Genomic DNA, 22,917 nt, shown 5'->3' with positions numbered 1-22,917 from the left:
AAGGTGTCATGCTTTCCTTTTGGGCACAAATTGTAAAACAAAGGCAAAACATTTAGAAGGTAATGAAGCGTATTTTATAAGTATACTTAAGTGCCAGGCTAGATAATTTCAATATTAGTGTGATCATAATAAATTTTTATTTACAGAATGCTCTCAGCCCAGAGATTTTTGGATACCCAACTAAACGCACACTAAGTATTACTAATTGCACCATTTAAATTGGTATGTTATTTTAGATTTAAAAGATCTTTCTTCTTTATAATAAACCATTTGCATGAAGAAAGACCTTAAAACAGATTCTAAGGATCTTCAAATAACACTTTATAGTTTAGCATGTATTGGTGAGTTTATTTATCTTGAATTGGGTGCTTTTATGGATTCCAGCTACATGTCTTCACCACAAATCTTTTTTTTTTCTTTTTCTTTTTTTTTTTCTTTTTCTTTTTCTTTTTTTTTTTTTGTGCTCGTGCCATCAGTGAAAATAAATGGAAGTTGTGGAGTCCGTGAAGGCCACTGGAGGGACTTTCCCAATCTCCTAATATATCAGTGTCTCTTCCAGTCTGTTTCTGATGGGGTCCTACAACAGGTCAACATCCTTAGGTAAAGAAAGGCTTCCTAAGAGTCAGCAGCAGTCATTGAAAATAAATTAATGAAATCCAGCATCTGCTGATATCTTTGACAAGAAGGAATTCTTGCTGCCAACATTTAGAAACCACTAGAAGTGGTCTCCATTGGATACCAGGTTTTGACTTTCTGCCCTGGGCTGCCAAAAGTATTGCAGTAGAAAATGCGAAAGTTGAACTTTGAATTATAATTTCAATGACTGTCTAGTGGAATGGATTCATACTCTGGCACTGTACCTTTGAGGCTTTGGGTTGATTCGCATAAGATAAAAATCTGTCTGGTCTGACAGTTGAAAAGGTCGCCAGCACACTTGATGTCTGGTGGTCTCAGTACATTCCCAAATCTTGAATAAAATAGAAGATTTAGGAACAATTATGGATTTTTTTCAAAATAATCTTTTCATATAGAGCCATTTCTATAGGTTTCAGCTTCAAGTTTATTGACTTAGCCAAGTATAGATTATATTTTCACTACCATTTAGCAATAACCTCTTACTCAATGAGAAGCTCTCTCATGATTGAGGCACTTTTGCTTCAGGGCCAACATGTTATTTTTTAAAATGACATCTAATTGTCATTGTGGTCTCCCTGATATTAAAAATTGAACTATCCACATTTAAATGCTTCCACTGAAGTTCTAAAGCATGTTTCCTGTCTGTTTTCATTATGAAAATACTTGCTGGAATGGCTGGACATTTTTACTTTTGTAGATCATGCAGGCTTTGTACCTGTGAAAGATGTAGCTTTTAATTTTAGACTGGAGACTTCTACTAATTAGAGATCAGCTAACACAAGTTGAAGCTTTGAAATTAATCTGCTTTGGACCACAGATTGATAGGCTTCTTTTAACAGACAGGAGTCATCTTGGAGACTGCTTTCTAGGCCAAGCCCTTTGTTTTACATCTGGGGAAACAGTGGCTTGCCCAAAGTCTTACAGTTTATTGATGAACCAATAGAGTTTCTTCAAGACAGTTGGTTCAAGAAAGTTAACTAAGATCTCATGAAACACTCAAGGAATCCTGAGGACAGGGGCAGAATATTATATACTAATGGCCAGCATGCTCAGAAAAACTCTTTAGTCAGATTAATCTATCACATTTTCTGTTCTTAGCCAATTATATTTGACTGTGCCAGAACTAAGGTGCTTTTAGGAAACTACGTTTTGTCTTTTCAAAATGCCATAGTCACTGCCTATCTGAAGTTTTTCTCTTATTCAAAGTTAATGTTATACCTCTTACTTTGTCTTAGCACCCCAGATCCATGGACAGTTTTCTCTTCTACGATTCCCTGTTATAGTTATTGTCAGAGCCATGTATCTGACTTTCTAAAATAGGATCACCACATGATCTGAGGTTTCTAGGATAGTCCTGATTTCAATTTATTCTCCCCATAACTGGATATTCTGGACATTCCCATATTCTTCCATGTAAATCATGTCATGCAAACTGCTTCTGGTACCCACTCAAAGAAACATGCTTTTTCTGACGATGTGCATGATTCAGGGATTAAAACATTTGCTAACTTGTCCTGTTATTACTCATTTTATATATATAGGTCTTTTCTTACTCATGTACAGTATATACCCCTTATCTTAGTTCATTTTGTGCTGATATAACAGAATCCTTGGGACTGTATAATTTACAACAAATGGAAATTTATTGGCTCACAGTTTTTGAAGCTGAGAAGTCCTATATCAAGGTGACAGCATCTGGTGAGGGCCTTCGTTCTGTGTCATAACATGGCAGAAGGCATCTTTTGGAGGAAGGATAAAGAGAAGAGGTGAGGGGAAAGAGCAAGAGTCAGAGAGGCAAAAGGGGACCAAAGTTGTCTTTTTATTAGGAACACACTCCTGTGATAGTGGCATTAATTCATTCATGAGGGCAGAGCTTATGTGGCCTAATCACCTCTTAAAGGCCCCATCTCTTAATACTGTTACAATTGCAATTAAATTTCCACATAAGTTTTTGAAAGGACAAACATTCAAACCATAGACTCCTGTGGACATCCACTGTTTATCATCTACTGACTTTCCCATAATGCTTAGCTCAGTGCATTGTGCATAGTGGGGATGAAGTGTACGTTTTTCATTTGGGATTACTTCTTTAACATGAACAAATTTTCCAAACCCCAATTTTGAAAGTACTTAAACACGTTGATTCTGGTCAAGAGTAAGTTCAGTTATTTCATTAAGAGTTTGCTTTCTCAGTAATCTGTTGTGCTTTTACCTGGATTTATAAACACCTGCCAGGTGTCTGTTTATTTTGCATACTTTCACAACTCAGAGATAATCAATACCTTTTTTTCCTATGGACATGAGGCAAGCTAGGATCATTGGTGCTGTGCATATGCTGTCCCTGTTAATTGGCATAAACTGTTAGACTTCATAAACCATAGTACACCATGCATCACTTTTTCTTTGGTCTTCAGTGTATAATGCAATGTGCTTGAGACGCTCCACAGAGCAGGCCCACACTTAATGGCACAGACCCTTTCTTTATGACACACACTGTGTCAAGGGTCTGTGTTTTGCAGAGTGATTTTCTGGAAAAGTGCCATGCCTTTCCATGAGCCAGGAGTTTCAAAGTGTCCCATAAATGCTGGACAGATGGGGCCTTGGGGCCATCTCTCTAGCTAACTGGAGATACTAAGTAAAGCCCCGGGGGAGTTTAAGAAACAGGAACTTCTTGTGTTTGTTTTATTGATTTTTCTGCCAACAAAAAAGTATAACAAATTGTAGTCTTTTCAAATAAAAGTGTCAGGAATAAACTCCAGTTTTAGAGAGCGATTTCCAGGACACACATGTAGGTGTACTTTTGGGGAGGCTGGATGTACCCAGAGGTAGGTAACAAAGCCAAATTGCTTAACAAAGCAAGAAGGATAAAGAGCCAGGGTTGAAAATCATTATTTATAAATGAACGAAGTGATAATTTTGCCTACTCTCCCTTCTCAAATATGCGACCATCTTCATAATAATCAAACTATTCCTCTGACATAGTGTACTTATCAGGAGACCAATCTGAGATTGATGATATCAAAATGGAGATTGTCTTTCAATTCACTTGAAATGCAAACTGAGCATACAACCTACAGCTATTATGGCATATTTTTAAAGCAAAATCAGGTACCTACATTCACCTCGTATTTACATTTCTTTGAGAGGAAAAAAAATCACATAAAAGCTATCAAGAAACACATTTCACAGCGGGCAAATTAATTGGTTTTACAGTATTTGAATGGAGGGTTTGTCAAATAAAACATGCCGTGACAGTTAATAGTGTCATTTAGAGCCAGAAAATTATTGGCTTATTTGTTATTGGATAAAAGAAAGGCAAACATTTTGTATTAGAAAGTTTTAATGTGTTTAAAATCCTCATTAGGGATTAATGGACATGCTTGCTTAGCATAGCGCCTCATTAATTTGAGGCTAAACAGTTACTTCTGTGTTTCAATCTCAGTGTTGTTTCTTAACATTTTTTTTTTACTTCTCTTTAATTAGATCTTGCATTTGAGTTTGGTCTCTACACCATTGGAGATGTAGAATTAATTAATGAGATTTATAAATCTCATGAAAGTGAGTTATTCTTAGCTATCATTTCATTTTAGTGAGCAGTTAAACCACATGTAAGTGGGCACAGATCTAAGAGATTTCAGAAGTATAGAAAAAATGTGAACTTCTCTGAATATATTTAGCAGTGTCACTTGGCATTAATAGATAAAAGTGTTTTAATTAGAGTTATAAATAATAGGGGAGCCAGTGAGGATTCAGTTCCCATGCACACGGCTTGTTCTTTGGGAGCATCACTGTCAAAGAAGAGCAATTGTAACGCTGTTCCTGTGGAATCACAGTGTCATCCGCTGGCAATTAAGACAATCCTAAGTGCAGGGTTTAGAGAGTCAATAAGGCGCCAAGTTCGTTAGAGGTTAGTTTGAAAGTGGAGCCACTTTCTATCAACTGTATTCTGTTGTCACATTTTTATTGAGGGCATGTGTGGGGACAATTTATAAAGTCTATTCCATTTACATTGCTTTAAGGGAAATTTAGCTCAGAGAAAATCAAACTGAAATCTGGGTTTCTCATTTTAAAACAGACATTTAAATCATTACCTATGTGTTTAGAAGGAGACTGTAGTAGTTTCTTTAGGGTGAGGGATTGTGAATGTCAAGGAAAGATCTTTCTTCTCAAAAAATAAGAGCCAATGATACATATTTAAAAGCTCCTTTTGTAAGTGGGGTTATAGCACTTAATTTAAGACCCCATAATATGTCTATGGTAATGTCTTGAGAAGCTACCAGGAAAACCTGCATTTCTACTTTGTTGTGGTTTTTTTTTTTTTTCCAACGAAGAAGTCCTTCTATCTTTAAATACCATAAATGCTTTGAAAACCCTATCAATACTACACATTATAAAAGATAATTATCTTTTAAAATGTTTTGTGGTAACAATCACATATTAAATGTGTAAAATGCTTGCTTAACACTTAAGAAACTCCTTCCAATGTTGTATAGGAATGATCTCTCTCGGAAGGATAGGGTTAATAGAGTTGTCTGTGCTCCCCTAGAAACAGAGTTGAATTCAGTTAGCCCCAGAGGAGATTCTCAAGCCTTGGTACCATATTTGGCCCTGTCCTTTATTCCATCCAGCCTTCTGGATACTATTATAGGAGTCACCCAGGGTGGGGTCGCAGAAAGTCATTACTTTACTCCTGGGCTCTCTGCTTATTCCATTCAGAATGAAGCCTCTCATAGATTAGACCAGTTAGAGAACTATGAACTGTGGTTAATTAATCAGTGTTGCAAAGCACAGAGGCTAATAGCGAGGAGCAGAGTATCACCTGCATCTAAGTCATGAGAGCTACTTTGCCCTCAACTCCCTTCTTTAGCCCTGCTTCCTTCTTCCTTTATCTCTATACCCTGGGTATATACAGAACCTCCATCTATGTTTCAGACTGTCACTCTTTTTCACACTGCCTTCAACATTGACAGATTGTTCTGTTCTACTTCCCTAGCAAATCCACGGTTCCATGTTCTTGTTCTCCAAGACAGTTATTGCTACCTTTACTTTCTCCTCCCATTTCAGATAACTACACCCCACTCTTCAGCTGATGACCTTGCCACATACTTCATATAGAAAAATACATACAATAAGACAAGCACCATCTCATCTTTCATGCCTCTAACCCAACTGCTTATGTACCTAGTTATTTTGCCTCCCTTCCTCTTAAAATGGAAAAAGTATCCACAAGTGTTTGTACCCCTATTTCAGGCCAGCCTCTCCAGCTGCATCCTGATTCACTCTCTCCTTCTCAAGGACTTTGCTTTACAATCATCCACTTTCTGTTCTGCAACACTTTTCCCCTCTCCACTGAGTTCTGCTCATCAGTACATAAATATGCCTTAATATCATCCCTTTTAAGAAACAAAACCAAACAAAAACCTGGACCTCACACCACCATTTCCCCTCATCCCATTTCTCTACTGCCTTTGACAGTAGGAATTGTTTATTCACTCTCTCCAATTCTGTCCTTCCCACTATGTCCTCAAAACACAACCAGCTCTGACCAAGGTTGCCAATGACCTAGATATTGCCAAAGCCAATGGCCAATTCTACATCTGTATCTTAATTAATGGCCACTTTCTCCTTGAAGCAATTTTTTTTCTAGGCTTCTAGGACCCCATGCTTGCCTAATTTTCCTCCTGCGTTTGTAGCCACTCTGAAGAATTCATGTTTGACTTTGGGATGCGTGACATGTGATAGATAATATGCCTTGTTATGTGGAATGTGGCCTCCTAGCAAAAGGGAGTATAAATGGTCTTTTGGTTGAGTTTTATTTTAGGATGATTCTATTTTATAGATGAGGTCTATAGTACATATATACTACATGTCATAAATGACTTGTTACATAAAGTTTGGCTTCATAAGTATGTTTGTACTGGTTAGTACAAAAATTAGTTTGTATTTATCATACATTTAAAAACCACAGGCAGGGGAAGAGGGAGTGTACCTGAGATTTGACAATTAGCATCAATAATTCACATTGAAAATAATCCATGCATAGGAGGTAGAGCTGCAGTCCCCAACCTTTTTGGCACCAGGGACTGGTTTCATGGAAGACAATTTTTCCATGGATGGAGATAGGGGGTGTGGAGCTCAGGCAGTGATGCACGGCCCAGTTCCTAACAGGCTGCAGACTGGTACTGGGCTGTGGCCCAGGGGCTGGGGACCGCAGAGATAGAGAACTGAACATTAAAAGCAGACTACTACATACAGCAAAATATATAACATGGGATAGAATAAAATAGAGGGCAAATAAAATCATAGAATCCAAAAGATACCTGAAAGATGATCTCAGCTGGTGACCAGCCCAAGGTGAAGGTGTTGTTCTGTAGCAAAATAGGAAATATAAGAACAATGGTGTGTGTGTGTGTATGTGTGTGTCTGTGTGTGTGTGTGTGTGTTTGTACCTGGACATGCATACATGTTAGATGTTTACCACAAGTTTGTTAACTGTCCTATATTTTCTAAAAACTGTCCTTTATTCTGAGATTATGCCCTTCTTACCTCTTGGATGTTATAATATTCTTTCTTTTACAGAATAACAGTGATAGTAGTTGATTTTGTTTTGAAATGTCTTTTATTGACAAAACACAAAATTGGTAATATTATATGCATCCCCTATTATTTTTGTACTGTTATGTGAAATACAAAACACGGGGGACTTGTAATATATTCCCATGCCTTCACTGTATAGGCTGTGTAGGCTGGAGGCTGGAGCGTAAGGAAGTGAACTGTCCCAAATCACACAGCTAATTAGTGGTAGAGCTTGGACAGGGAACTACTGTTTCCAGACTGTCAGGTTCTTTTCACCGCCTTATGAGATACCTTATCTGAAACTGAGATCACTGCTTTGTAGTTGTTTGATTGCTTTATACTATGAGAGTTTTCTGTGATCATTAGAGAGGTCAGGAGCTTATGACAACTCCTAAAACTCTAACATTTACTTTTTAATTGACAGAATTCAAAGGCAAACTTGCTTCCTGATATATCTTTTTCATATATTCAGATCATAATTGGTTCACTTCAGTTTGTACATACATCTCTAGTTTTGCAGTCTCTTTTTCTAGGAGAGATTATGAGCCTACACACAAGACAGCCATTAACATTAATGGAAGTGCAGTAATCAGGGATTTAGTGGAATCTAGATTTTAATCCTAAATGGTGCTTGGTTGCAGTGCTAGGACTCAGGACAGAAGTGGGTATCTTGTGGGCTCTGGGGAGTTGGTTGCCTACCTCGTAATTTCAAAAGAATGGACCATGGCCAGAGAGGGTGTGGGTTGTAAGGCTGGCACCACGAGCAGACACAAGGTCAAGAAGAGCATAGGCAGGAAAGGGGCAAGCAAGTGGGATCAGAGGCTGGGAGGCCAACAAACAGAAGTTGGAGGACACAGCTCGAGTCTGAGCCCAGAGTGAAAGAATCTAGATGAGAAGCCTGAAGAATATGTAAATAGGAGATCTGGCCCTGGGAACCTGGCCAGAAGAGACTGCACAGCTGGAGCATGAGTATGAGCAGAATGACCTCACTGCCCAGCCCAGGTGACCCGAGGCAGGGCATCCTCGGGGGGCAGGCAGCAACGCACTTCCAGATAGAGTCTTGGTTTGTAGAGTAATATTTCTAGATGTGTATCCTGTTTTACTTTAAGACTGTAATATACTCTTAACCCCCTCCCACATTTATAGCTCACTTTTCTATAGAAATTAGTTATTAGACCAAATAAATGAACAGTGAGCTAATGGCTATTCAGAACCCACTGAATTAAGGACTCTTCACTTGAAATTTCATCTTCCATTAGGTACTCTCAGCTGATGATGGGCCTTTCGGCGTATGCATTCTGTTGTCACCCTCACCTAATGTAATCAGTGAAGAGATGTCCTCACAATGAAGCATGTCACCTCCCCCTCCCCCACCCCGGCTCCCCTCCTCTCTGTTGTCATAACCCCTCAAGTCCCAACTCCAGCCTTCTTTGTCACCTTTAGTAAGAGCCAGCAGATGGAGCAGCAGTCTGAGACTCTTATACAATGTGCCCCTGAACAGGATTTAGTAATTAGCAACATTCATAAGATGTCATGAGTGCTAGTTTGCAAGGTGATGAAACTATCTCCTCAGTGGTCCCAAGGCTCAAGGTTCCAATGTATTTCCAAGGGCCTTTGAGGGAACTTAGAATTGAAGGTGCTGATGGGGACTTAACATGCACCCATTACTAGGCTAAGATGCTGTTATATACCTCACTTCATTTCAACCTCACAAAAATACTAGAAGTGGATGTTTTTTTAAATTTCTGTTACATAGATAGGGAAACAGAGACTCAGAAAAGTCTAAGTGGCTGACCCAAAGTCACAAAGCAAGTTAGGTCTCAGAGCTTGGATTTAAATCCAAGTCTTTCAAGCTTCAAAGACCATGCTCTTTTCACTGCCCCTTGGAGCCCCTAGAAAATATACTAAATTATCTCATTTATTTGCTCAAATAAATAACAGTTCATTACTACCTCTTCATTTTTAGTTTTATGTTCATGTGTGACGCTAGACAAAGGATCATTTCCCATGCTATGCTTAGAATGGCTTGTGTTAAACTCCTTTGATCTACATGCTCTACTTTTTGTTCTTTTCTTTCTTAAAGGGAATGGTGCATTTTAGCTTATTTTATATGAATTATGTTGACTAGGTGACTTCCTTAATAATTGGCCAGAAATAGTATTTTCAAGTAAACACCAACTCTTTGGACACCCAGGACTTTTGTTGTATTAAAATGAAATTGGAAGATGAGCTGTACCATGGCTGTTGTGAAATCGTTTTTGTTTTGATTAAAGTTATATTACCTAAGGACTTCTGTCTACAGCTAATGTAATATTAACTGTTCTCATTTAATCATAGACTCATGAATACAAACTAGAATAGGGACAGGTTAAGGCAAGGCAGGAAGCAAGAGACAGACAGATCCCAGTGTGAACTGAGCATGTAGTTTTCCAAATTCATTTTGGAAAACTGGGACTCCCTTGGTGGGGAGATAAGGGATTTCAAAACACATGCAAATAAGAACTTCAGAAGCTGCTATCCCCTGTTTTTACAAATGGCCAATGATGGGGATTAAAAATTTTAAAAAGACTAAAAACTCATTTGGTAGTAAATACCATAACCTGAGCTTTGATTTTATTAGTAATTCTGTGTGAAGTGAGCTCTGTGTCTCATAAATCAATTGTGGGGATAAATGTGGCAATTTGTTAATGAAAATACAAACTGAATTAATTTGGAAGCTGCCATTGGTGTCATTTGTGTATATTGGTTAACTGGGCCCAGTTATTTAATTTGCAATTAAACTTGCTATTTTTAAGTTTTACTTTGAGAAGTCTTTGTCAAGGTGGAATATGCCTAGACTAGTGGACTCTGACTTCTAGGTACTATGGGACAACCTCAGGATGATTTTAGAAACAAAAAAAAAGTGACCTCTCTTCCCTCACAATCCCTTAAAAAATAATGTACTCAGTGGCATGCATTGAGCTTCTCTAGGTTAACCATGTAGTGATCATTATTCTTTTAATGTTTTACATTAATCTCCATGTTTTCTATTAGTGTTAGCTGCTGCTTATGCCTCTCAATGCCACAATCAGGGTATTTTTGATATCTTATATTACCCTAATCGCCAAGAAGTATGCTCCAAACTGATTAATTTCAGAATGATTAAAACATCCTATGTAATTCATTTATTGTTGCTGCAGTTAATTGAATATTTGATGATTTAAAGGTACCCCGATTATGTCATAAGATATGTATTTATCACCAGGCAGATGATCTGTGCGTGGTCTCTGTGGCTACAGGAGCTGGCAGCCTGCACTGTCAGATGCAGAGAGGGTAGGCACTTGTAAGGGCTCTCAGTCAACTCACCACCTGCCTGATGTGCGCCTCCCTTCCCTGGCCCTCAGAGGACCACGTCCGTGCCCAGCACAAGAGGGTCGTCTGGGGCCAGGAGTGAGAGCACAGCCTTCCCTGTGTAGTTGTGCAGCTTGCTTTCTGCTCCAGGAGGAGGGGGCGGAGAGGGGGAGCGCCAAAGGACGCTGCAGCTCTGAGTGGCTAACTTGTGCTTTGTGGACTATCTGAATACTCAAGAGTGGATTTAAAGAGAGGAGAAGGTGGCTCCGGAATTAAGCAGCAGTTTGGCAACTTGACGGGTAGCAGTTCTAATCCCAGTGCCACCACTAGTTCTCTTCCTTAGTTTTTCTTTCACACCTGTCCGAGTGACTCCTCCAGAATTACTACGAGAGAGGCGTGGGGGTCTGTGTGTGAGAGAAAGAGAGTGCAAGAGGACAGAATTCGGACAGAATTCGGGGCAGAGCCCCAGCCTTAGTGCAGCTTTCTTCCAGTGTGCAGAGTGACCCTGGCGTGGCTCTGCAGGGGGCACAGAAACTGAAGTGGCCTCAGGTGGCCCCACCACTTCTCAGCCATGTCGAATCCTTGGCCTCTCACTCCCATATGGAGTGAGGACTACAGTGGGGACCTCAGCGGCTGGGAGCTTCTATCAGACATGGCTCTGTCCATGAACCCGGTAGGTACCCTTTCCCTGGCGCCTAAATCAGACCTCCCGTTTGGTATTGTCTGTTTTCCCCCTGTAAATGTTGTTCCCCCAATTTGTGTGGCGTCTTGTAGGCAGAAATGATGTCTTTAGTGCCTTTAAATCCTCCCCCTTGGCACCATCCTGAGCACAGTGTGAGCTCAATCAGGATTTGTTGTCTAAAGAAATAAATGGGAGAACTGATGAATAGGCAGACAGCGGGGAAATGAATACGATCCTATTACCCTTGTTAGGACTACCTTACAATGTATGTCCCAGTGGGTCTCTAATTGTTTGTTTTCCTGCCCCATCTAGACATTTAACTCTGAGAGAAAGAGACTGAGTCTCCTAGCGATTTGTATTCCCAACCCCTCATGCCTTGCACTGTTCTAGGCACGTAGGAAATGTTTGCTGGTTAATTAAAAAGCACTTGCAGCTCAAATGTAGTTGTCTTTCTGGGAAAGCAGCTGTGGGGCTGGGCTAGATGGATTCGTGGAACTAGTGACTTCATGAGAATGCCAGATTCCAGTATTTTCTAAAAAAGAAAAATATCTGAACACTGAGTGTGGATACATATTTATTTGACTGCTCTTGTCTGTAGAATTCTTCTCAGTTCTGAGTGCTACTGACCCCAATAGTCATTATTAGATTTGCTGTAAAGCCCCAGAGTCCACAACTCTTTCTATTTTGACAGCGTTTCCTCCCATAAAGAAGTGGATATTTATAATTCCAGGTGTAGAGATGATATTTGCAGTTGGCAAGAGTGAGTCAGATCTTAGTTTGAAAAGACAAGAAGACTGAACTTAATAATAGAAGGAGAACAACAGGACAAGGGTAATAACCTGACTCATTGTGTGGGGCTTTACGGGTTACAAAGTGCATTCACAGCACTTATTTCATTTGATGCTCACAGAAACCCTGTGGTTTAAAAGGGATGAGTATTATTATCATTATTATTATTATTTTCCAGTTGAGGAAACTGGAACTCAGAGGAGTAAAGTTATTAAGTCCTGTTCCCAAATGATAGGTCAGCTCTTTGACTCATAGGCAAGTGTCTGCATATCGCTGATAATTTTTTCTCTTTAATTTAAAAATTAATGTTGATGTGTGTGTGTGGAAAAAGGAGAACAAAGACCTTTTCATGAGACTAGGCCAGGCGTTTTTAGGTTAGGCAGCCCACACTAATACAGTGCAACAGTCATATTGAAGATTTAAGCCTTTGTTACAATCTTTTTGACCTTTGTATTTGGGGAAGGTTTTTGTTAGTTCAAGAATTGTCTTGGAAAATACAGTTGCTGGAGCATTGAGCAATGGAATGAGAGTTTATTTGCAGTTAAGAATTACCAGTTAAGTTCTATAATCATGGAACATGTTAGACCAGCATCTCCCAGTGTATGTTCTGCAAACAGCCATTGTATGGAATAGTAATAGTTGTTAATTGAAAAATAAAACCAAAAACTAACTAAAACTAAAAAGCCAAGAATTCAAGGGTCAAGGAAGCTGGGGACATGCTGCAGTAAAATAATTAGACAGATGTCTCACAGCTTTTGATTTTCATCCTGGATCTCCAAGAGGGGGATGTGGACTGCAGCATTCCCCATGCTTATTTGGACACAGAACCTTTTATTTTGCAGAACTAGTGTCCATGGCATGGTCTCCTTTATAGCACTCATCATAGTTTATAGTTATGCTTTTACTGTGTGATTCTTCACATCCGCCTTCCCATCAACCCAGCAAACACCATAAGGAAGGAAACTGTGTCTCCTTTTGCTACCCATTGTACCTCTGCCTAGCACCAGCCTGGTGGCACTCAAAAAAATTGTTGACTGAATAAATGAATGAACCGTGCCAGGCCAAATCACCTGTGGGTGAAATCTGTATTTCAGGTTTTTTACAATGTATGCTCAGCCACCTTTTTCAGCCTTTTCTTCTACTGTTTATTCTACCTACTATTAGAGTATTATTGTTATTGGATGGGTGACTGTATAATTTGTCATCCAAACTGGGACATTTTTGAGGGTGAAAGGAAATACTATCAATGGTTACCCCAGGACAACAAGTGTAAACTGGGACTGTACTGGGCACCCCAGGATGGCCAGAACTTGGTCTCAGCCTACTTCCCCTACTTGGGATTTTATGCTCCTTGGAGCAGGGACTCTTACCTATAGAAGGTATTCCATAAATACTGGTTGAAATTAATGAATGTACAGTAGTGACTTTAATGCTGATTGAAGATTTGCTATATTTTTTAACGTGTATTTTTTAAAGTTGAGGAAATCTTGTGCCATAATCTATACCCCATTTCCACAAATGTAGTTGAGCTCACACTGCAGTCTATCAGAGAGTAACTAATTGCCCTTGCAAGAGGCCTGGGATGTGTAGATGCTGTGGCAGTGCTCTCTTTACAGAACTGGCCTTTTTTCTCCCAAGGCAGTGAATGAAAGAGACCCGCTGTTCTCCTCACCAGAACAGGGGGGAAGAAGAATTGATCACATTGCAACCCTGGAGAGACCGAAGGTGTTTGAGGGATGCCCATAACCTGCACAGGTGATGTGGTGATCCTCAGACATTTCTCTAGATAGTTGTCCCACTCCCAAGTTCCGCATCATGCACTGCCTTGAGGCTGATGTCTTATTTTGGTATTTATCTTCTTGTTTTCATTGATTCTGGAGCCCCTGGGGGATAGATCTGTGTGCCTGACATGGAGTAAGTCCTCAGCACGTTTCTGCCAGTGGTCTGAGTAGTGACTGATTCAGAAGGTGTCACACTGGGAAAGATGGCTCATGGGATTCACTCAGTGTATTTCTGAGATTCTCTCTAAGTACCAAGGCAAGCATGCAATTTACATGGGTGTCTACCCTTAGTGTTTTGGATAAGAATCGTAGGCATCTGGTTGGACCCCCAACTTCAAAAAGAGCTCAATTTAATCACAGAAGTGTTTTATATAGGCCTTATCTTTTAAATGACAAAGATACTGAACTATGTCAGAGGTTTGAAGAAGCTTTAAAGATCACAAGGTCAAGCTCCCACTTTGTATAGATGAGCAAAGAGAAGCCCAGAGGAAGGGGCAATGACTCAGTGTCTCAAGGCAAATCAGTGACAGAACATGGAGTCACTTTCTGCACCTTTCACTGTGGTCTCATTGCTTCATTAAAGTAAAACAATATTAGTCATTTGCAGATACTTAACTGCTTTGTCTTTAATAGGGGAAAAAAAATCAGCAGCTCAATTTTCTTTCTTTACAATTTGTCCTACAGAGTAAACTATTACACAATAAGCTTCTCTGAGAATAACTAGATTGTGTTTAATTATTTTTTCTGTTTATTTTGTTTTAGGTGAGCCTTCCAAGTGACCCAAGCTGTGTTGAGGAAATCTTACGGGTGAGTTGAAACCTTTATTTCTGTGCCTTTTAATAATGAAACAATCTAACTGCTTAAGCTATTTAAAGTAATTACTATTCTGTTTCAAGGACTATCATGACGGGGAATCTCCTTATCCTTCTGCTTATCCCAGCTGTCTCATTTTTTACCTGTCCTCTCTCCATCCTCTAATCGAGCTAGTCTTTTAGTATCACTAAGGTTCCGCCCCACATCGCCATCCTTCTTACACGGAGACTCAGTAGCTTCTTTAGGAGACTTTCCCTGTTCAAGCACCATCCAAAAATCTTTGCCTTTCAGCTTTCTGTGATCTCAACTCAGACTCACTGCTGCCTCCCACTAACATTGTCCATGGGACATGGTTATGGAGATCGTGGCCTATAATGAGGGGATGAGAGGTGGAAGGTGGAGGGGAGGAGAGACTTGGAAATGATGGCCTATTGTGGGAAGTGTTGCTTATGTGAGTGAATAAATATGTGGGAATGGCATGTGAGGCAGAACTGAGTTGAAAAGGCGGCTATAACCTCTCCCGAAGTAAACAAACCAAAAGGAGAAACAAAACCAAGCCAGAAAAATGTGTCTGCCTACTATCTCTGGCTACTGGCATCATAAGGCAATATGGTATCTCAAGCATAGGAGCCATGGGAATGAGTTCCTGTCCCAGCTCTACCATTTGTCACTTGTGTGACTCTGGAAAGATGACTTCATCTTTCTGAATCTCCCTTCCTTGTCTGTAAAAGAGGACAATAATACCTGCCCTAACTCCCTTATAAGCTGCCAAGTGGTATGTAAATGCTGGCTATTATGATAAATGATGATTGATGTAGCCTTTCCCAGGCTTTTTGTCTGGAAAAGAAAACAATCTCTGTGCCAATTAAAATTCTGCATCCACCTCCCTTACTTGCCAAGTCACCCCAACTTCCTCCTGGGCCCCCTCCCCTGGTAGGTACCTTCTCAGCAGCCCAGTTTTTGAAGCAAATCTTATGATAATGTAGCCAAAGGAATAGTAAAGAGCAGAAAGCTGTTTACCATTGAGTTAGCCTGCCACCGGACTTCACCTGTTGTGCATATTTGTGCACCTGTTTTAGCCCAAGAACATTGTTATTGACTATTAAAGAGATGAGTCATATTATGTGATCAGACAGGAAACTGCATGGATTAGGGCTATGCTGCCTACTTTTGTAAGATAAGAGCCCAGCAACCTCTCAGTCATCTGTCTCTGGGGCCAAAGGCCCGGGTGGAAGCAAGGCAGCTGTTAAGGGATTCACAAACATGATGCACCCTGGGAACCCAGCCGCTTCAAACGCTGGGCTGCTTCAAACACTGGGCTCCATCCCATTGGGTGGACACAGGGAAAATACATTCAATCCTTGCTTGCTTGTTGGCTGCCTTCTTTAAAGGAAAGTAACATTGAAAGAAATGTCTTACTCTACTCTAGACAGTAACTTTGTTTTTCCTCTCTTTCTCCCCTGAGTCACAAATAGAAATGAAGTCTGTGGTCTTTTTCTTAACTCCCAAAGGAATACAGGACCCATCTCAAAATCACCATCTAATTTGTCACAATTGAAATCCTCTACTTAAGAGCAGCCTGGCCCTAGTGCCTAGGTGGTTCACACAGTGACTAAATAAGGGGACTGGGGTGAACACCTGTCAGAGGCTGGCGACTCCAGTCTGCTGGAGGGGCCACTTAGAGAAACAACAGAATTTCACTTAAACATGGAAAGAAAAGGAGCATGTTGCCTTAATAAGCTCATAAAAGATAGCACCCTTTGAGAAAGTAACAAAAGTCCTTCTGTTATTCTTGAAAGAGAACCTAGGGAAACGTCTTTTTTTTTTTTTTTTTTTTCTTCGAAGGGCTATAGATTGTATAGAATTCTTTTTTTTTTCTACAGCGTTAATGAGTGGACTTTCCTTTATTGAAGAATAAAACGTTTCATTCCCCATGCTTAGAATAAAAATAAGCATTCTGAAGTTTATGTCCTTAATTTTATGACTAATTCTTAAATTTTTATAGATGACATTGCATGTCACAATGGAGTGTGCTTGCTGGACATTTTTTTTTTTTTTTTTGGTAACCATATGTTCACATTCCTGTTGGTTTAAGGACCTTGGAGGCAAGGCAAGGCAGTAAGTCTGTTTGTTGCCTTGCTCCCCATCAGCCTCCTTCTTAGGGGAAAGTACCTTTTTTCTTTCTCTTTACCTCTCCCTGATGCCCTCAGTGCTTTTCAAACTAAGCAGAGGCTACCGCAAAGTCATCTCCTCACTGAGGGGCACTCTGCGCACCAGCCCAGGAGCAGGAGAAGCTGCATCCAGTTTCTCATGAGATTCCCTCATTTCCTAGCTATATTGCTTTTCAGTCTGTTTATCTAAGAAGCAGACGCTAATTATTCCCCCCTCCATCTTACTGCCCACCTCCAGTGTAAGAATCTTTAAACTGTACATGTTGTTTATATCTGCAACATGAAAATCTGAGCTTGTTTGCTCTACCAACTTTCCCACCTCTCTCATCCCCCTTTTTCCCCTCCACAGCCTGGCAAGCAAACACTTGCAAACCCACTTCATCCCACACTGGCACAGACTTCTTTTATTAACCGAGTGCAACAAAACCAGCCTCTCCCCACTCTCAGCCTCTCAGTCCTCCAGGCAATGGAAATAGTTTTGCCTCATGTGTTTTAGTTTGGCCCCCTATTTCAAAATGCTGTCCAAATTCAAACCAGTTGGCTTCCTTTGAAAGCTCCTCTCACCATTTGTCTGAAAATGGGCTCAGCTCCCCTCCAGACCAGTGCATCCATTTCTCTTTCTTTGCCCTACTGGTTCTCGTAATGTGCTGGAGCCCACCTTGTCTGGTTTTCTAGCACTTTCCCTCTTGCCTTCATATCCTTGCAGGTGCAATCACATTACAACAAGCTAACTCGACCTGATATGACAACCTTATTTTCCTATAGCAGGTGGCTGCTTTTCAAAGCATGTGAACCTCATTATCTTATTTTGATCACAGAAAGTAAGGTAGTCTCTTATTATTTCAGGAAATCGAGGTCCAGAGAAATTAAATGACCTGCAACCAAGGGTGGGGCTAGTATATGGCAGAAGGAAAATAGAACCTGGTTGTCATTTTCTAAATCTAGTGATCTTTGCTCTATACTCAGCCAATGGTCAACCACCCTATCACAAGCATATAGTGACAGTCTCTGGATTTAAAAAAATTGCTTCACACAGTGGCTGACTTATTTCTAGCAACTTTAAGAATACCAGCAAACCAACATAATTTGAGCAGGTCTTAGGGATTGTCTTCCTTTTTGCCATTCTTTAATATTTTCAAATATCACTTCAAATAATAAAAATAACAATATCAAATTCACTACTGCTAATAATAAAAGAAATAATAACAGTAGTGTGCTGTTTACTACATACCAGGCACAGTCCTTAAGCACATATGTATTTGAATCTTCACAACCATCCTCAAGGATTCTATTATTAGTCATACTCCATAGACTCGGAAAGAGTGAAACTCAGAAAGGTGGAGTAATTTGCCCAGATCACAGGTCCTCAAGTCTCTGACAACCATCATGCTATCCATTTCTTCTCGTCCTGCTAGCTTACCTAAATCCATCCTTACTGAACAGGCTCTAGTCCACTATATCATTAACATTATAATGGCTTCAACCAATAATTAATTTCAGTGTCTGTTGTTTCCTCAAATTGTACAAATTCAATTATGCCACAATAATTTCAAGTAGTGTTTCCAACAAACCAGAATTCACCAGCCTCCAATACCTTTCCACCAAACTGACTTTCTCCCACAAAATGAGCTGTAAAAATTCAGATGTCTTTGCTCCTTGTCAATAATAATATTATTGCTTATTATGAATTTTACAAATCAGAAACTTAAAGGCAGCAATCTGTGCAGTGCAGCCGGGCTTGTGTACTTGCTTCTGTCAGCATGCCATTTACTCTTTAGAGTCAAGCTACCCTCGCGTGCAAACAGAAATGAAAAATAATAACAACTCTGGCCCCAGTGATGACATTTTGCAGCTACAATTCATCTATCATATGAGGGATTCCTAGGCTGCTCATCTGTAATAATATGAGCACCACCAGCAGCTTCTTTTTGGAGCTCTGCGGGGTTTTATGGGTCCTAGAGTAATCATTTCTGGAAGAGTTAAGCCAAGGAGAGCAGCATGCTCTAAATGCTGCTAGCTAAGAGTGGATGTTCAATGATGATTTGTTCTGAAGTAGTATGATTTATTTGTTCCTAGCAAGAATTTACTTAGAAATATCAACAATCAATTAAGTCCTTTCTAGAGTCAGAAATGCCGGCAGAGCACTTCTTTTATTTTTATTTATACTTTTTTTGTTCCAACTTTTTTTTATTGTGGTAAAATAACTACTTTTAAGTATACGGTACACAATTCACACCCATGAAACAATAACTGCCCATTTTCCTCTCCATCCAGCCCCTGGCAACCACCATTCTAGTACTGTAATACTTTCTGTCTCTATGATTCTGACTACTCTAACTAGTCTTAGTCAGAATAAGTAGAATCATACAATATTTGCCTTTTTGTGACTGGCTTATTTCACTTAGCATAATGTTCTCAATGTTTATCCGTGTTGTAGCATATGTCAGAATTTTCCTCCTTTTTAAGGCTGAACAACATTCCATTGTATGTATATACTACATTTTGCTTCACCATTCATTCGTTAGTGGACATTTGGGTTGCTTCCATGTTTTAGCTATTGTGAAAAATGCTGCTAGGAATATGAGTGTACAAATATGTCTTTGAGACCCTGCTTTCAATTCTGTAAAAACGTGCAGGGTGCTTCTTTTAGATTTGATGGTGAACAGATTGTGATAATTTCATAGGCAAACATCTGTAAGGGTAATTCACTGTTAATGAGGGATGCTGAATTTGCTAGCTAGAATTTAGGGAACTTGATTTGATAAACTGTGTCTTCTTACAGATTTCTTCCTGCCATATGGATCAGGTTGGTAAACACCTACATAGGCACCTCTTTTTGATTACGGTATGATCTGTGTTTATAGCATTCTAAATTATGGCAATTCTACTTATTAGGTCTGTGTTTTAGTTTACAGTTTTAGCATAGAAAGAACTTACCAAATAATTACAGGACAAACATATACAGTACTTGTTGTTATTTTTTTTTTCTTTTGACAGGGAAATAAATGAAAAAGCCCATCTTACAAGTGAAGAAAGGAATGGAACAGGGAACAAAATTGGTCAATTATGTCTGAAAGGGAATTTGATTATATTATCATAACTATGCAGCATAATCAAGCACCTTTCAGTAAAATTTCTTTTATAAATTTAACCAATAATTAGGCAATTGATTTTATATCCCATCAAATTAATGTATAAATAATGTTCAAATTGGAATCATGCAAACGATTTTCTATATAGCTATCTTAAATACAAATCTTTCTGGAATGTTTCAAAAAGCATCTATCTTATTCTGGCATGGACTTTTAAAATGATAGTTTCTTGAAATAGTAATATAGTGTTCCATCCAAGAAAGACAACAATTGCTAAATATAATTTAGACTATAATTAATGTTAACGTTGATGGAGTCAAATAAATGAACTAACTAATGATCATACCCTGTGCTAATCTGATGACTAGCTTTTACCTAATGACACTGGGAAATATGTAAATTTGTCAGCAGGTGAAAATGCCCTTGACTGGGTAAATTATGTGCAGTATTACCTTTTCTGAAGCTAATTCAAAGCACTAATGGACTTAATACATAGCATGCATGTGTGAAGTGAGCTATTCATGGAACCAAATTAGCCCATAAGAGATATTACCCATTATTTGCCTCCAAGTAATCATTTCCTCTTTTCTCAAACACAAACCAACCCAGAAGAAAGATGCTAAATTTAATTATAACAACTATTATGTGAACAATATAGGTAAGCCATCCAGTGTGCTTCCAAATGCACTTAGAGCCTGTGAAGCAGTTTAAATATTTTCCTGTGGAATCTGGGGGTTTGCAGCTAGTGTATGAGGTGAATTTTAAATGATTTTACAGAAGTCATTGGGAAAGTGAGTAATATGAGTAACAAGGTGACTGGCCCAGTGAATCATGGGAATCTGTCAAACATGGGGAGATGTCAGGGAAGAGATGATGTCAAATACCAGTAACTTAGCAACCCAGCATTTAGCTGTCCAGGGAGTGAGCAAGAGTAGACCCTTTAAAATGGCTGAGTAAATATATGAGTCCCGATATATCTTAGGTATGCTATAAAAATAAGTCTGTTTTCTGTCAACCTGTTTCTTTTTGTGAATATGGTGATTTATTATTTTCTATTGCATTGAATGAAAGCAGGTGAGAATGTAAGCCATGTGTAGAATTTACACCTGCTTTCTGTATCTTGAGCATACAGAGAGCGTAATGAAACAACGGATTGGTTTGCCAAAAAGCATTCTAGGCTTATCTGAAAAAAGTAATAGCTTCCAACTGTTGTTTGAGAACTAGCCTTTTGGTCTTGGCTGTGCTAGTAGGATTGGGCTGGCAGGAAAAAAAGGTAATACAAGGAAGTTAACTATTCCACTTGTATCTGTGTAAAGGTAAAACATGTGTCTCTGGATAATGCATTGAGAAAATAGCCTCTCATACTCAATTTGGTAGGCATCTCCCAGTTTTGAAATGAAAGCATTAAGGAGAATGAGACAAATAAATTTAAATTCCACAATTGTTCTAACCAGAGGACATTCATAAGCCTAAGTCACAATTTATTCTGTGAAGGTCAAACAGGGAAGAAGCCAAGAGATGATTCCCATGGTCATGGATTTGTGGCCTACCTAATGAAATGCTGCTTTTCAGGATGTGTCACACCATGAAAAGCAAAAATAATACTGGAATAATAGGAATGGGTGTGAAGATTGGAGATGGTAGCTTCCATGGACCAAGTTTGGAGCATATTTTGAGAAATGGGGAAGGCAGGATTGAATGAAAAATTACATAAAAAAATTCATATTTGTGGAAAGCACTTTGTTGGTGGGGTAGACAAGTGAGATGCTGCTTTGTGGGTAGCCAGTAGGGCCAATGTCTTTTGATAATAGAGCAGTAAAGGCCAAAGGCACTCAGTCATATAACCTTGTGTTTTAAAGAGAATTCTTGCTAGTCTGAAATTCAGCCACAGACTTAACTGGTCCTGGAAGAACTCTTGTCACTAAAAAATTAGCAATAATAAGAAGGGAATCACCCCAAAATCTATGGAAAAATCTAAAAATAAAGTGAAAAAATGTACTAGGGAAAAATGTCACTATAGAAAAAACTAAAGCTATGACCAACATAATGGCATGAATTTGTTAATAAAACATGAAGCAATTTTATCTAAAAAATACAAGAGCAAAATCAGTGATACAAGAGCTTAAAGATGCTATTTTAAAAGTAGATAAATCAAGAGCTGCAAATTAATGAATTATGAACAGAAAATCATTGTAATTAATAAATTCAACATCTTTTCCCCACATAAAATGTTAACAGCAATAAATAGATAATTTGTTACTTAACTTCATCAAGAAAAAAAACAGGAAAAAAACACAAATAAGTAAAACAAGGAATAATAAAGAGAAATAACCTGAGACACAGAAAAAACTAAGGACTCATAAGTGACAATTTACTCAACTCTATACAAATAAATTAAGCAGCTAGATGAAATGGCAGATTTTTCTACTGAAATATAATTGATGGAGACTGACTCCAGAAGAGACAGAAAATCTAAACAGACTTACCACCATAAGTGAAATTAAAACTTGCCCCACCCCTTAACAAAAACATCAGTCCCAGATGGGATTTCACAGGGAAATTCAACCAAACTGGTAAAACAAAACAAAACAAAACAAAACAAACAAAAAACCCCCACACATTGTAACTGTTGCAGAACAGAGAAGAGGAAAAAATTGCAATGTATTTTTTAGAAAATCTAACCTATCACATGATGTTGATACCAAAATCTGATAGAAATAGAACACAAAAAGAAACATACATAATAATATCATTCAAGAATATTGATGCAAAGCTCCTTTCTAGCAAACAGAATCAGCACTTTAAAGGATATACACCATGACCAAGTAGGTTTTACTTCAGGAATGTGAGGCTGGCTCAATATTAAGAAATCCATTTATATTATACAAATTTTTATTTTATAAATAGAATAAAAAGAAAAAGTGCACAGTAATCTTCATAGATGCTAAAAGACACTTGACAAAACTGAAGACCCATTCTTGATAAAATAGAAATAGATGGAAACATCATTATATGATAAAACATATTCATCTCAACTCTAAAGCTAC

At 38.8% G+C, this 22,917-nt stretch overlaps 1 protein-coding gene across 1 annotated transcript in view; it reads left to right on the top strand.

Moving 5' to 3' along the window:
- The window catches only part of AFF2 (ALF transcription elongation factor 2), a 318,848-nt gene that overhangs the window by 124,775 nt on the left and 171,156 nt on the right, over positions 1 to 22,917 (top strand). Inside the window, exon 4 of the mRNA XM_069464177.1 lies at positions 14,557 to 14,601. Coding sequence (XP_069320278.1) covers positions 14,557 to 14,601 — 45 coding nt within the window. The remainder of the gene's footprint in view (positions 1 to 14,556; positions 14,602 to 22,917) is intronic.

This window comes from Eulemur rufifrons, chromosome 30 (genome assembly GCF_041146395.1).
Source record: "Eulemur rufifrons isolate Redbay chromosome 30, OSU_ERuf_1, whole genome shotgun sequence".
In the NCBI taxonomy this organism is placed as follows: Eukaryota; Metazoa; Chordata; class Mammalia; order Primates; family Lemuridae; genus Eulemur; species Eulemur rufifrons.
Note: the sequence above shows the minus strand (reverse complement) of the source record. Positions and strands in the feature narration are given on the sequence as shown.